Source organism: Propithecus coquereli, unplaced genomic scaffold (genome assembly GCF_000956105.1).
Source record: "Propithecus coquereli isolate 6110/MARCELLA unplaced genomic scaffold, Pcoq_1.0 Scaffold25, whole genome shotgun sequence".
Classification (NCBI taxonomy): domain Eukaryota; kingdom Metazoa; phylum Chordata; class Mammalia; order Primates; family Indriidae; genus Propithecus; species Propithecus coquereli.
The window spans coordinates 5,748,166-5,762,510 of NW_012148063.1; the positions used below are offsets into that span (position 1 = coordinate 5,748,166).

The 14,345-nt window shown below is 41.3% G+C and overlaps 1 protein-coding gene across 3 annotated transcripts in view; it reads left to right on the plus strand.

The window, feature by feature from the left end:
- The window catches only part of ARID1B (AT rich interactive domain 1B (SWI1-like)), a 398,242-nt gene that overhangs the window by 331,096 nt on the left and 52,801 nt on the right, over window positions 1–14,345 (plus strand). For all 3 annotated transcript variants that reach the window (XM_012646847.1, XM_012646845.1, XM_012646846.1), the window contains one exon: window positions 7,799–8,126. In XM_012646847.1, the coding sequence (XP_012502301.1) occupies window positions 7,799–8,126 (328 nt within the window). The remainder of the gene's footprint in view (window positions 1–7,798; window positions 8,127–14,345) is intronic.

Consider the following 14,345-nt stretch of genomic DNA (forward strand, 5'->3'; position numbering starts at 1 on the left):
CCATTTATTCAGATTTTTGTTTAAAAAGAAATGACCTATTAAATCACATTTCACAGATCTGTCAGAATGGCAGGAAGTACCCCAGAGAAGGAAGGGTTATTCTAACTGGTCAGCCCAGGCAGATTAGGATTCTCTCTTGGCCTTGCAGGAGGTGCCTTTCCCACTGCAGCCTGCATGGACTGGACAGCTCTGAGCCAGGGGAGGATGCGGCCTGTCCAGTGCATGGCAGTGACGATTTCCAGTTCATAGACTCCTTCGTTTCTTACCACAGAGACTTTACTGTTTCATACTAAAGTTGGCTATTGGGTTAGGATAATACCTTTTTATATGTATATTTTTAATGTCATTGCTTACCTTTTCTTATACTTTCCTCTGTTTGAGGAATACATTTGTGTATCTGCGCATGATGAAAGTAAAATTAGGCATATAATGCAATACAATAATGTAAATAATTTTTCACTGATTAAAAAGATATTAATATTAGCTGGGCACAGTGGAGCACACTTGTAATCCCAGCTACTCAAGAGGCTGAGGTGGGATGATCACTTGAGGCCAGGAGTTCAAGACCAGCCTGGGCATCGTAGCAAGACTCCATCTCGAAAAAAAGAAAAAAATTACCTGGATATAGTGGCATGCACCTGTAATCTCAGCTACTTGGGAGGCTGAGGCAGGAGGATCACTTGAGCCCAGGAGTTTAAGGCTGCAGTGGACTATGATCGTGCCACTGCACTTCATCCTGGGCAACAGAGCAAGACCCCATCTCTAAAAAGAAAATAAAGAAATTTTAAAAGGTTATTAATATCAGAATAGTTTTTGTCCGTTTCTGGCAGATTCTATTCATTGTCAGTTATTCAGCTGTAGTTTCTGTTAGTAAAAATCTCACAGCATCCACATAAGATAGATAATCTTTTATTACACCCTTTTTATAGATGAGGAAACTGAGCTTTAGAATAACAGGTGGCTTTCCAAAGGTCACACTCCCAGAACCAGATGGCGATGCCCCAGCTTCTTGGAGGCTCTCTCTGTTCACTCACTGCCCTGATGTCAGACACTGGCATCTGATCCTGCCCTTATGTCCTTGGCGTTTGCCCCTGATGTTAGCCTTGGTCATTATCGTTTCTCTGAAGACGGCTTATATTCCCAGGAGGGGCAGCTGACATGCACGCTGCTCCTTCCCCTCAGCACTCTGCACAGTTGCACTGCTTTGTTTTTCTTCGTAGTGCTCATCATCACGTGACGTTGTCTATATTTCTATATTTGCCTGTCTCCTGCCACCAGAATGTGAGCTCTTTGTCCTCGTTCACTGCTGAATCCCTGGCATTTAGCATGGAGCCTGGCATCTAAGAGGCCCTTAATGACTGCTTCTTAAATGAACTTTGCTAAACTGAGTAATGCAGAGTCACTGATACGCCTTCCTGACCCTGCCTCGGGGCTTGCTGGGTATTGGGTTGACTATTCTGTACCTGAGAATAATTTATAATACATGGTGTCTTATCTTTGGGAGGTAAGACTAAGGGTAATTTCTGTCTTCTATATTTTCTGCATTGAGCTTGTATTATTTTGTAATTAAATTTTTAAAGGAGTATAATTGTTGTAACAGAAATGGAAAAAACTACCAAAAGTGAAATACTGAAGTGATACTATAAGGTAAGATAATAGGTCTTTTCTTTGTTTTATAAACTTTGTTATCATTTTTATGTTTTAAAGAATTCTTAAATGCATATTGACCTAGGAAAAATATGGTACCTTATATATCAGTTCAAAAACAAATTATCTCCCTTTATTCCCACAAGTAGTAGGATTTAATGCAACTTGGGGTAAGTCAGCTTTCATTCGAACCTGTATTTGTGGTCTTCTTGACTACTTGATCAATTTTCTGCCTAAGAAAGTAGCATCATATGATAGGTCTGAGTAGAAAGATGGAGGTGGAAGACTAGCCTGGGTGACATAGGAGACCCAGTCTGTAAAATAATAAAAAATAAATAAATATAACTTTTTTTCACATAAGGAATCTTACTTAAATATGGTAACCAGCAAATAAACACATGAAAAATGCTCAAAATCATTTATCATTAGGGAAATGAAAATTAAAGCCACAATGATTTCTATTACATATCTAGTAGAATGGCTAATTTTTTTTTAAATTGGCAATGTCAGGTGCTGGCAGTTAGAACTCTTACATAGTGTTTGGTAGGAACGTACACAAAATAGTGCAGCCACAGTTTGGCAATTTCTTACTAAGTTAAAACATGCACTTACCATACAGCCCAGCAGTCTCATTTCTAGGGTTTTACCAAGAAAAATGAAACATATGTCTATACAAAGACCTGTTCACAAACGTTTTTTAACAGTGTTATTCATAATTGCCAAAAACTGGAAACAATATCCATAGAGTGGAAACTATGGATCCATGCAACAATACCGGTGAATTTCGAAAGTGTGGTGCTTAGTGAAAGAAGCCAAGCACAGAGGCTGTACTGTATGGCTCGTGGTGAATGTGGACAGGCAGCACTGCAGGAACAGAAATCAGATCAGTGGTTGCCAGGGGCTGGACGTGGCGATGAGGTTGACTATAAAAGGGAAAAATGGAACTTTTTGTCGTGATAGAAATATTCTGTGTCTCGGTTGTGCTGGTGATTACTGGATTATGTGTTTTGTTTTTGTATGTAAATTATGTCAGTAAACATGACTTAATATTGTGTAGTAGACTGCTATAAAAAAATAGTAACATCACTGGCTAAAAAACAAGATAAATGCATATTGAGCCCTAACTCACAAATATATTTATCATAGTTTGTAGCTAATTATGCATTTCATTTTTTCCTGCCAGAGTAAGATGTCCAGTTTATGTTGAGTGCATCCATTTTATCCTCCACTGTATGACAAGTAATGCAGAGCCTTGCTCAGAGCAGTCATTCCTAAGGAATTGTGGAATGATTGGAACTGAGAAGCAAAATTTCGTATGTGAGTGGAAACGTTTAATAGTTTACGAAAAGCAGTAAGCTTTGAGTACTTATTATAACTAGCAAATGTAAATATTCTGGAGTCAGGTATAGAATTATTTGTGATTCTCCTAAAATAATGAAGGTGATTTGAATAGAGTCTTGCTACTGCTTCTTCTTTCTGGTGCTTAAATATAACTCTTGGTGGGTAGAAATCTGAATTCATTTGGTGACCAATTTTCCAAAGCTGGTGTGCCAAGATGAACCCACTTGAAAACTGAGGGCTCTTGGACTTGGCGGCAGGACCAGTCCAGCTGAGGTGGGCTGGCCGGCATCTGCTGCCTTCATTGTGCTCAGTGCCGGACCCATCTGTTTTCTGTCAAAGCTAGTGCCAACAAATTACTAATCTATTAGAGAAACATGGAAATAAGATTGCACTCCTCATTCCTGGCTTTTCCTCTCATATTTTGCTTGGCTTACATATTTGGTTTTTGTTTATTTTGGGAAGAAAGCTATGTTATCGAGTAGTTGGGGGAGGCATGAATCATTTTTGCCCCGTCCACACATTTTTAAGACATGGGGGAAGATAATGTAAATGCTGTTGCTATGGCTGTGGATGCTGACGGTAGCAGCTATCATTTGTTGGGCAGCTCTGTGCCTGGCACGGTACTAGACACTTTCAGCCTTTTCCACATTATCATCCTGACTTTACAGATGACAGAATCACAGTTCAGAGAGGTTAAATAACTTGGCCAAGGTCACACTGCTAGGAAGTGTCAGAACCAGTATTCAGACCCAGATTCTGAAGCCGGTGCTTTATCCATTGCTGCTTCTTAAGCCATTAGACCGTTTGTATCCAGGCATGTGAGCTTAATGAGGAAAGTCTTTAAAATTGCAAGGAAAAGAAAAGGGCACTTTGTATTTCTTCTGCCAGATAGAGTCCTCTATAATTAGAACATATTCCCTTGAGTGCTGGTTCATGGAATCAACCCAACTGATGGGAGAAAAATAGATGGGGACCCCCATGCTCAGTGCCTTTCTGAGCACAAGTGCGTGCGTGCATGTGTGGGTGTGCGTGGTCATGTTCTGATGCATGCTCCACCCGGTTGCAGAGTGCTTCCTGCTAGAGGACGAAGACCAGCTGCCGCATGGAGCAAAGCTATTGAAACACAGCCCTTCTTTCTTCAGTATGTAACATGAGTGAGAGACTGAAGCAGGGTACTGGGTAACTAAGCATCTCAGTCATTTCTTTCCTTTGTGTTCATTAAAATACAGCCCTCGACTGCCAGTTAAACCAAGAACTCGGAGTGACAGCATTTCTCCGTCACAGCTGTAAGCAGAGTTAAGCAAAATTAGGAACCTCTTTCTCTAATAAGACCACATTGTGGACATAGTCTGGAACAACCATGTCTAAATGCTTGTTTTCTAAAACAAGATTAAAGTGTTATTTCGTTTCCTTTGAAAGCAAAGGGCACATATGTTTTCACTGAAAAAGGCTTCTTACCAAATGAGTCACTTATCAAGTGTTGGGGGAGGGTAGAAACTAGCCCTAGAGCAATAGCATGAATATGTGAATTAATTACTCCAGCGTTCAAACTATGAATGAGCATATTTATTTTTAATAAAAGCAAGAGCCAAAAAGGAGCACTCCGTTTCACTGGTCTTATCAGATAATCTGGAAGTGAGTGGATCTGAGGTCTGGGAAGGGGAGAAGGAGACAGACGAGCACGGGGACTCGGGGCGAGCGTGGGCAGAGGAAGCGCCAGCAGTCCGGCCTGCTCTGTGTCCCGCCCAGCAGGGGACACAAGAAGGTCCCTTTTCCACTGAGATTGCGTGATGGGAAGATGCACCAGGTAGGAGTGTCCTGTGGAATGAGAGATTCAGAAGCAATTTAAGAATATTTTATAAACAACTTTGAAAGTGATGAACAGTTTCAAATTTTTTTTTTACCTTTTACTTGAAAACAATGTAAGCTTGATTATTTCTGCAAACCTTGACTATGCAAAGGCAATGTATCTTCATGAAGAAGCAGTTTAAATTTAAGACTGACCTGCACGCAGCAAAGCACACCTGAGGTGTTTATGCTGTGCCTGTCCTGTTCCTTCCTGCTGGCCCTCGCATCTTCCTCTCCATTTCCCAGTCTCTCCGATCTGCCACTGCTGCGCTCTCTTAATCCTCTTAAGCCTTTCTTCAGCCTTCCAGATGGTATTCAAGGTTAAGGAAGCTGCTGGCTTGAACAAGTCTCATTTCTGTTGCTAGTGCAGCAGAAATTATTAGCTTATCCCAAAGTTGGTCTATATCAGGACTTACGACCCACTGTGGCCCGCCACCTGTTTTTATAAATAAAGTTTTATTGGGACACCACCAGTCCCGTCTGTGTATGTACCTGTGTGTGCTGCTGCCACGGGGCTCCAGTGACAGAACTGAGTAATTATGATAGAGACTGTCTGGCCCACAAAGCCTATGGCATTTACCACCTGGCCTTTGACAGAAAAAGTGTGCTGGCCCATGGTCTACGTGAACAGTGGCCTTCGCATCACCTGTAATTAATAACACACGCTCCATGGACAATCGAATTAACAAAATGAACATGATGCACCTAACAAAGAACAAGAACTCAATAAATGTTGAAAAGTCTATCGAATTTCTTGCAGATTTGCAGAGGATACAGTCTTGTATGTGTGAATTTAAGAAAGCCTGTTTTTACAATTATGGTAATAGTATTACGTAAGTATGCTTTTTCATAACATTTGAGAGGCAACATAGAGTAGCGTGACATACTTGGACTCAGCCACACTCACGGACAGCCTGGGTCCAGACCTTGGCTTCTGCGACCATTAGCATATGGCCTCAGGGCAGTTGTCGCATCCCTGTGCCTTAGGTTCCTCATCTCCAAGTGAGGATTACAGTGGTATGTACCTTTTAGGCCTGATGTCAGGGTTGAGTGAGTTAATACAAAGAACTTGGAACTAAGTTTAGCACATGGTAAATATTAAGTATTTGCTTTTATTGTAATTATTAATCCAACCCTATTTCTGCTGGAAATCCTTGAGAAGCTCCTCCTTATCTACAAAGGATAAACCCCAAATTTAGAAGCAAGGCCCTGCCGGACCTGGCCTCTTCCATCTGTCCTCCTCAGTGATGTCGTGAGTCTGTCTGTCCTTGCCATCCCTGACAGAAGGACTCTTCCCCCTCCTCTGCCTCAGCCACCAGCCAACAACAACCTCTCCGTGTCACACCCATGTTTAACTTACTTTATGTGCATTATACTGTTTAATCCTAACACCAACTCTGCAAGTGGACAATATTAGAGAGGACTGTCTTTGTTTTACAGAGAAGAGAATGAAAGGGGAAAAGATGAAAGCAAGTCCCTAAGGTCCTGCAGGCAGGCAGCGCGAGCCTCGCCCAGCCCCTGAAGCCAGCCTGCCCGCAGTTCTGGCCCCAGAGCTGCTTATTCCAAGGAATCACCACTAAGCCCCCACCTCGGGTGACCCCCTAAGCCCCCCAGCTGTCTCTACCCCTGCTGCTCTACTACACATGTGCAACACACACACACACACACACACACACACACACACACACAGGAATTGGATTGCATTTAACTTTGTGTCTCCTGTGCCTAGAAGTTTCTGGCATATAAAGTGTGTAGTTATGCTTGGGGATAGTCTTCCAGAAAGTAGTAAGGACTGATTGAGAAACACTAATCCGTATCCTACAAACACTTATCGTTGTACATGTACTTAACTTCAAGTCATTTAAGGAGGCAGCATGTCTTCTTGGTTAAATACATGGGTTCCAGAGTCAGTTCACTTGAGCTTCAACCCTAATCTACTAGCTCTTCTTGATTTTCCTCATTTGTAAATGGAGTTCTGGTGGTATCTGTATTTCATGTTTATTGGGAGAAATGAATGGGTACATTCGTGCAAAGCACTTAGCCAGGTGTCTGTCACACACTATGGTTCAACAGTTACCATCTTCAGTTGTTATTATTATTGAAGCCCTATCATGTATGCCTTTGATTTATTTGAATTTAATTTATATACACCTCAAATTAAAAGGTGTGGAAGAAAAGGGAAAACAGAACTCCTGAGACAGCCGGGGCCTTGAGGGAACAGTACTCCTGTGTGCATGTGGCCAGGCACAGCAGGGTGAGGAGTATGAGACAGGGTCTTGCTCTGTCACCCAGGCTGGAGTGCAGTGGCATAATCCCAGCTCACTGCAGCTTTGAACTTCGGGTTCAAGCAGTCCTCCTGCCTCAGCCTCCCAACATAGCTAGGACGGCGGGACCTGCTTTTGTAAGACATGGCAGCAAGCACAAACCAGCCCCTTTGTATGATGCTCAAACAAACAAAAAGGTTGCTCCCAATGTTGGAAAGAAACCGGGACTGATGTCAGGTTTCTCCACAACATCTTCCTGTGGGATTTTTGTCTTCCATGTCATCTCTGAGCCGTTACTGTAACATCAGGTGTGGCAGTGCAGGGGTGGTCCAGCCTCACGGTGGCCCTCACCTGAAGACTGGGAGCTGAAATAATTGTTTTGGTTAAAATATAAGAATATGAGGTGTTGAACACCTTGAAGCAGCACTCAGTACTAGTATTTCTTGCCTATTAATAGATCGTTTGTACAATTAACCTGAAGGTCTCTTCAGCCTCGCAGAGGTCCTGTGGGCTCCTTGCCTTCGGGGTGCAGAGAGAACGCGTGCTGCAGCCGCCTCGGCACCCACAGGCAGGGCCAGCAAGGATCACGACTGATACTCTGGTGATCACCCTGTTGGACAAAAAGTATTTCCAGTGAATGTTTGCACAAGTTTAAAGATTAAATAAAAGGCTTTAATTTGTGTTTGCTTTTTGTTTAGGTAACTACTCCAGACCCCCAGCGTATAGTGGGGTGCCCAGTGCAAGCTACAGCGGCCCAGGGCCCGGTGTGGGTATCAATGCCAACAACCAGATGCATGGACAAGGGCCAAGCCAGCCATGTGGTGCTGTGCCCCTGGGACGAATGCCACCAGCTGGGATGCAGAGCAGACCATTTCCTGGAAATATGAGCAGCATGACCCCCAGTTCTCCTGGCATGTCTCAGCAGGGAGGGCCAGGAATGGGGCCGCCAATGCCAACTGTGAACCGTAAGGCACAGGAGGCAGCTGCAGCAGTGATGCAGGCTGCTGCAAACTCAGCACAAAGCAGGTACGCCGTTCAGGACGACGCCCCGGCAGGTATTCTGTATGTGTACATGTGACCGCGTAACCGAACACACAGCAGCAGCGCTTCCCAAGGTTACACAGGCGCAGTAGAACGCAGCTGTGCTTGGCTGTTCTTCTCGTGTTAACTATATTCTGTAATATAAGGTCAGAGAAGTAAGTGACAAACCGTGTTTTATGGTGCATCAGGGAAGGAGTCTGAGTGGCGGGCCCATCAGTTGTGGGGGGTTTGAAATGTCTGAATGGCCCTTACAACCAGCAGAGCAGACGCAGGTGCACAGGGAGCTGTCTGTGAGGTTCCAACTGAAACAGTGGGTTTTAAGCAGAAAGTACTAAAGCTTAAAAATTATTTAAACTCTGAAACACTGAAAAAGAAACACACTCCTCCTTTTTTTACACTACCATAAGAATCTTTATAAAATAGAAACTTTATGTGCACATATGTGTATTGTGTGTTTGTCTAAATGTGTATGTGTGAGATTTATATACTTTATATTCTTGTGTGTTATTTTTCCAGGGATACTTTTCTATCTGTCCAAAGCAAAATATGGTTAATAAAGCCAAGATAGTATTTTAGACAGTTGATAGATTAAGACTTTACCTTCAATTCAATTACTTAGTTGTTTTTAATGCTGATTTTTAAAATTAATTCTTGAAGTAAATATTTGACCTGTATAAAAATAACATAATTCAAAATTTATAAGACAAAAGTGAATACATTTTAAAAGAAGCATATGTAAATATATTTTAAAACAGAGCACATTGAAAGACATATATTTTAATGACATCTTCAGAAGAAAAGAAAGAATATTCTGATTTTTGTCAAAGGGAAATAAAAGCGTGTGTGTGTGTGTGTGTGTGTGTGTGTATGTGTGTACGTGTACGTGCGCGCGTTTTACATGTGTCCCTTAGTTACTTTTCCTCTGAAGCTGCTATTTTGGGAATGTAGGGACCCCCTCCCATCTCATTGTTTGTTCCAAATAATGATAAATTTCCCTTGAGGAATTAAAATGAAAATCAATCATTATCTCTCTCATTCTGTCTGTACATTACAATTACTTAAAATCTTCTGAACCCCAGCAGTGTACCTCCCAGCCAAGCCTACACTGGCTTTAGAGAATGTTTTAATAAACCTGTCTGTGAAGACTGGTTTGGCTGGTCCAAGTGAAGTTCTAATTGAGGTTCAAATGAATTGACCATTGTTATAACTCATAAAGCACAAGGTTGTTTTTTGTTTTGTTTTGGGAATTTCTTTTTTTTTGGTTGTTGTTAAGTAGAAAGTATTTGATTGCATTTGACATACAGCCTTTATAGTGACTTGAGAAGATAACCATAGAGAGTAAGGCGTCATTCTGTTTGATTAAAAAGTCTTATGTATTCTCTTTGTGAATCAGTTTATATAGCCTTTTATAGAAATTAATGTGTAAATACACACCATGCATTTTCATTTTCTATTTCGAACCAGTAGACCATCCCAAAGCCTCGCCTTCACATCCTGCCCGTTTCGGCTCTCCAGGCGTTTAAATGGGGGCTGTATATTTTATTTTTTGCTTTTACAAAGTCAAAGCTATACTTCAAAACTATAAACGGGGATTACTGTCCTCTCTCCTTTGCCGTGTCCCCCACTTTTTTTAAAGGACTTTTATCGAGTTCCACTCCCAGGCAGCTGCAGGGTACAGGGTATTCTGCTGAGTTACCGCTCTCTGTAACCCCACACCTATGTGTGGGAGTAACGTATGGACAGGGATTCATACTTGTGCTACAGAACAAATCCAAAGAAGCTGTTCTTCTGTTCCACTTTAGGCCACCATACATTAGGTCGCCTGCTTATCCCAGCCAGTCTGGGGCTGGCGGACGCCCCATGTTTTCTTCCCAGCACCCCAACTATGGCAACTCTCAGGCTCCCATGATGCACCAGCCTGACCAGTACGGGTAGGTAGCAACACACCCCGGACTTGCTGCGGGGCCTGGGCATTTCTTTCACACTGTTAACCAACGTGCCATCTGGCTGCACAGGAACTCCCAGCCCAAGACAGTGAAAGCCCTAACAGGAAATCCATCTCAGGGGTCGTCCTCTTGTCCATTGTGTTGTGTTTGTTCGTTTTCTTTCTTACTAACAGTACTGTGGCTGTTTGGTGGAAGCCCGCATGCCATCCTCCAGGTCCTGTCTGCATGGCTTTGGCATGGCTGCTTCCCTTCATGCCTGAGAGGGAGATAAAACTGGTATATAACGTAAAAGTAATTACATCACCTGCTCTGGCGTCATTTCCCCCATTGTTGTCGTCCTGTCTAGGAACATGTGTCGTGCAGCACTGTTCTCATGACCGTGATTATCATTCCTGCCACCACAGTGAACTGCTGCTACACCTGCCCCCAAATTCAGAGCGCAGCATCTCACTACAGTAGGACTGACACGGGCTGTTCCTAGCACTTAGGAGGATCTCATTAGATCATCATTGAGCAAATGTCTGTGCCAAAGAGTTCTGTTATTTCCTTCTCCCCACAAGTATTACAATATCAAAGTCACCAGGAAAATACAGCAAAATAATCCAACACAGAATTTTCTTTCTAAACACAATGTTGCCATATTATTATCAATTTCAACACAGGAATTACATACAGCAACAAAAAGTATCTCTCTTCTTTCTAACTACAAAAATATGTGATATCAGGCTCTGTCACCATTTTTAGGTTAGCAAATGCTCTTAAAGTTTATTATTATTTTGAGTGATCTAAGCAAAAATGTTATTTATATCATTTTGCATATATTTAAGATTATCCCGTACAGACTTAATTGTGTTCAGTAGGCAGTTTCAGTAGAACCATACCTCATCTTTAGTTAAAACAGGTAACTGTGAACTAGCTTTCTTTAAACAGTAAACTTATAAAACTGTGCTTTCGCTGCTTGTTGTAAATGCATGACAGAAAGAGCTTTCTAATAGTTTTATATTCACTATACATTTACTTAGACAAAGCAAATGATAATTTTGTAATTGAAAGTCCTGAAGTCTGCAAACATGGTGTTCCATGTGGACCAACAAATAGAAAATTCTGTAAACATAATTCTCAATGTAAAATAACAAATATAGAATGAGGTAAACATACTTATTCTTGGGACTGTCTTTTCCTCTTTGTTACTTTCTTATGGTACCTTCAAGGTCAATTCATGAGTCAGTAGAAAGATAACAGCAGGGGGAGAAAAGCATTTATCATCAGCTGCTAATCCATAGGATCTGTCCTTTACCAACTCAGGAGTCCTATTTAGACCCGCAAAGCTAGTTTGGCTGTGCCTTGCCAAGCCACATTAAGCAGCTGTGTAAAATGAATTTAAATGGCATGCATCAGAGTAAAATCTCTTCCACTGGGGCAGAAAATCAATGTTAGCTAACCAACACGAGAAGATCAAATCTGTATTTCAGCCAGCAGCATCCAGATAGCTTCCTTAGAATACAACACCTCCTCCTTAATTAAAAATGAGAAAAAGAAAAATGTTGGAGTTATTCTATGTAAATCTTACAAAGCACCCTAGGCAAAGGCTCGTTTTTACAGCCACGGGCCTCTTAACTGTGAATTTTAACTTTCATGTCTATGATATTCTTTCTAAAAAAGAAAAAATAAGCTTTATTTCTATTTTAAATCTTCCTTCTGTTCCACTTTGCGATACACAATAATCTGTTGTGCCTTTTTTGAAAAACAGAAGCTTGAATATGAGGAAACATGTACATTACATGTTTAGTGCTACGGGTTGAGAAACTATTTTCAACATGCTTTTTTTTGCTTTACTTAAGAACTCTTTGCAGCAAATTCGTGTTTTTGCTTTGTTTTTGTTTTCTTCCCCCATTGACAGCTCTGTTAGGTTAAAAGTTAGGTTGATAATTTGATAAACCAGGTTGCTACATGTCAGTTTCCCTTTTGGAAAGGAAGAAATGGCGCAGGCCTTGCAGGGACACAGTCGTCAGAGGGTTTGTCATCATAACTTCCTTCTTGAGTCCGAATCCCAAAGAGCCTAGAGCCTGTGAAAGAATCTGAAACAGACAGATTGTCGGCAAAGGTGGAGAGTGTGTGCACACCTACAGTTAGAGAAAAACAACGCTTACTGCAGGAATGAAGGCTTGTGGCAGTTACGCTGCAGGCTTTCTCAGCCAGCTGAATGTGAGATAGCATGGGGGAAAACATACAAGTTTAACTGCTTGGAAGCGGTTTTAGTAATCCTTTATTCAAGAGTGGCACTATGAGGATAAAATCTACCTGCTGTATTGAATAAATTAAGGAACATATTGTTTTTTTCTTTTTTACCTTTTGAGTAAAGGAATTCCTCATTTTGATTATCAGATGGTTTGGAATAGAATGTGGGGAATCTTATAGTTCAGGTACTAGATCCACTGTGTAATAGTATCCAGTCATCCGAAGTTAATGAATTTGTAAGTAATGTCTGTATAGAACACTGCACCCCACATACACTGATAGACTTTTTATTCAGAAAATGCATTGCTGCGTTCAGGTTTAAACATTGCTAGTGAATACAATATTCTTTTGAAGATGTGAGAAACAGACTTGGAAGTACTCGTTGACCTTACTGAAAGCCTCCTTCAAGGACGGCAAGTGTGTTTCAGCTTTGGTCCAGGTCTGGTGGTTTTCTCTAGCATGAAGTTGGAAGGATTCTGAGCCATTTTTAAGCATAGGAGAGCCAAAGTCTACCAGAAACTTAGGAAAGATCTTGGCCTGCTGTTTCCTAATAAAGCATGGCCATGAATCCGGGCTACAACATAGTCTTTGATATTTTTTGAATGACTTAATCCGTTGTTAGTAACTATGTTTAAAGCATGTGCCCCCCACACACACACAGGTAAATTAACTTTCCCCCAGTCGTTTCGTGTGCCTTGCATGCCTTGCATCCGTGCTTTCATTCTAGATGGCACCTGGTTGTGTCCAACAGTTGACATCTCTGCCAAATACAACTGATTTGTGGATTTGGAAATTTCAGAATTATACAGGTTTTTATCTTGGAAATGAGCTCCAAGGAGGAAGCGTGACTTCACTGAATTTACAGAAGGTCTAACAGGCCCTAGATCTTCAAACCAGGGTAGATGGACAAACAGATTTTAAGGCCTGCCACCCCAGAACCTTACATATATAAACTTTGATCAAGTCTTCAGTGACTAGAGATTGTTTGTGTCAAAGTTCTAGCACAGATCTTTAAGATAATACTATTTTCATAAGCATAGGTTCTAAGAGATGCAGAGTTTCAATTGTAGAATAACCAGAGCTGGGAAGATTTTGGACGTTGCCCAGTCTCTCTTCTTAATTTTGGTGGTGGAGGAAACTCAGCCCTATAGTGCGGCCCACTCAGGAGTGAGAGCAGGTTCCTGCCACCTGGTCACATGGCACTTCCTTCTCCTTAGTGCTGTCCCTAAACCAGATTTCCTCTTTAACAATTTAAAAAAAGAAAACTCTTCGTTTTTGTTCTCCATCATGGTTAAAGGCAATGCTGCTATTAGAAACCAAATATTAATGAGTATCTTAGTGAAGAGCTACCTCTTACGTTGAGGTCTGAATTATTTTTTTTATTATCTAAGTTTGATTGCCTTCGTTGTGCCTAAAAGGAAGTGAGTGCTTTTCACATTCGCGCTTAGACTCCAGGTGCAGTTTGGGTGGTTTGTCTCTGGGGCCACGCACCTTGTGAGATAACTGTTAACTTGCCACACATAGATGGTATTTAATTTCTATTCTTTTCACCCTTTGGTGCCCTTACCAATACTGCTTTGGCATTTGTCTTTGTTGTGACTGGAGTGTAGAGTTGAAGTAAGAATTCTGAGTCACAGAAGAGCAGAAATGAAAAGTGGCATCATTTGCACTAGACAAGTGTGTGCACCTACGCGATGCTACTACAAGCACTAGCACCGGTTTGCTGTCCCTGAGAGAGTCCCCAGTGGACTAACTGAACATCAGAAGAAGGCAAAGTCTCAGAGTTCTTAGTTTTGGGGTTTTTTTTAAGTGAGCAAAATATATCAATTTGAAAAGTCTTACTACTCTTAAATAGAAGGGAATTTTTATAATGAATATCACAAATATGACTCTATAGACTTACATTTTAATTCTTATGTCATACCAAAAACTAGAGTCACTGAAATTAATTTTAAACTATTTTGTTTTGAGTCCATTAGGAAATCAGAAATTTTAATTAACATTATTTTTAAATGTTAAT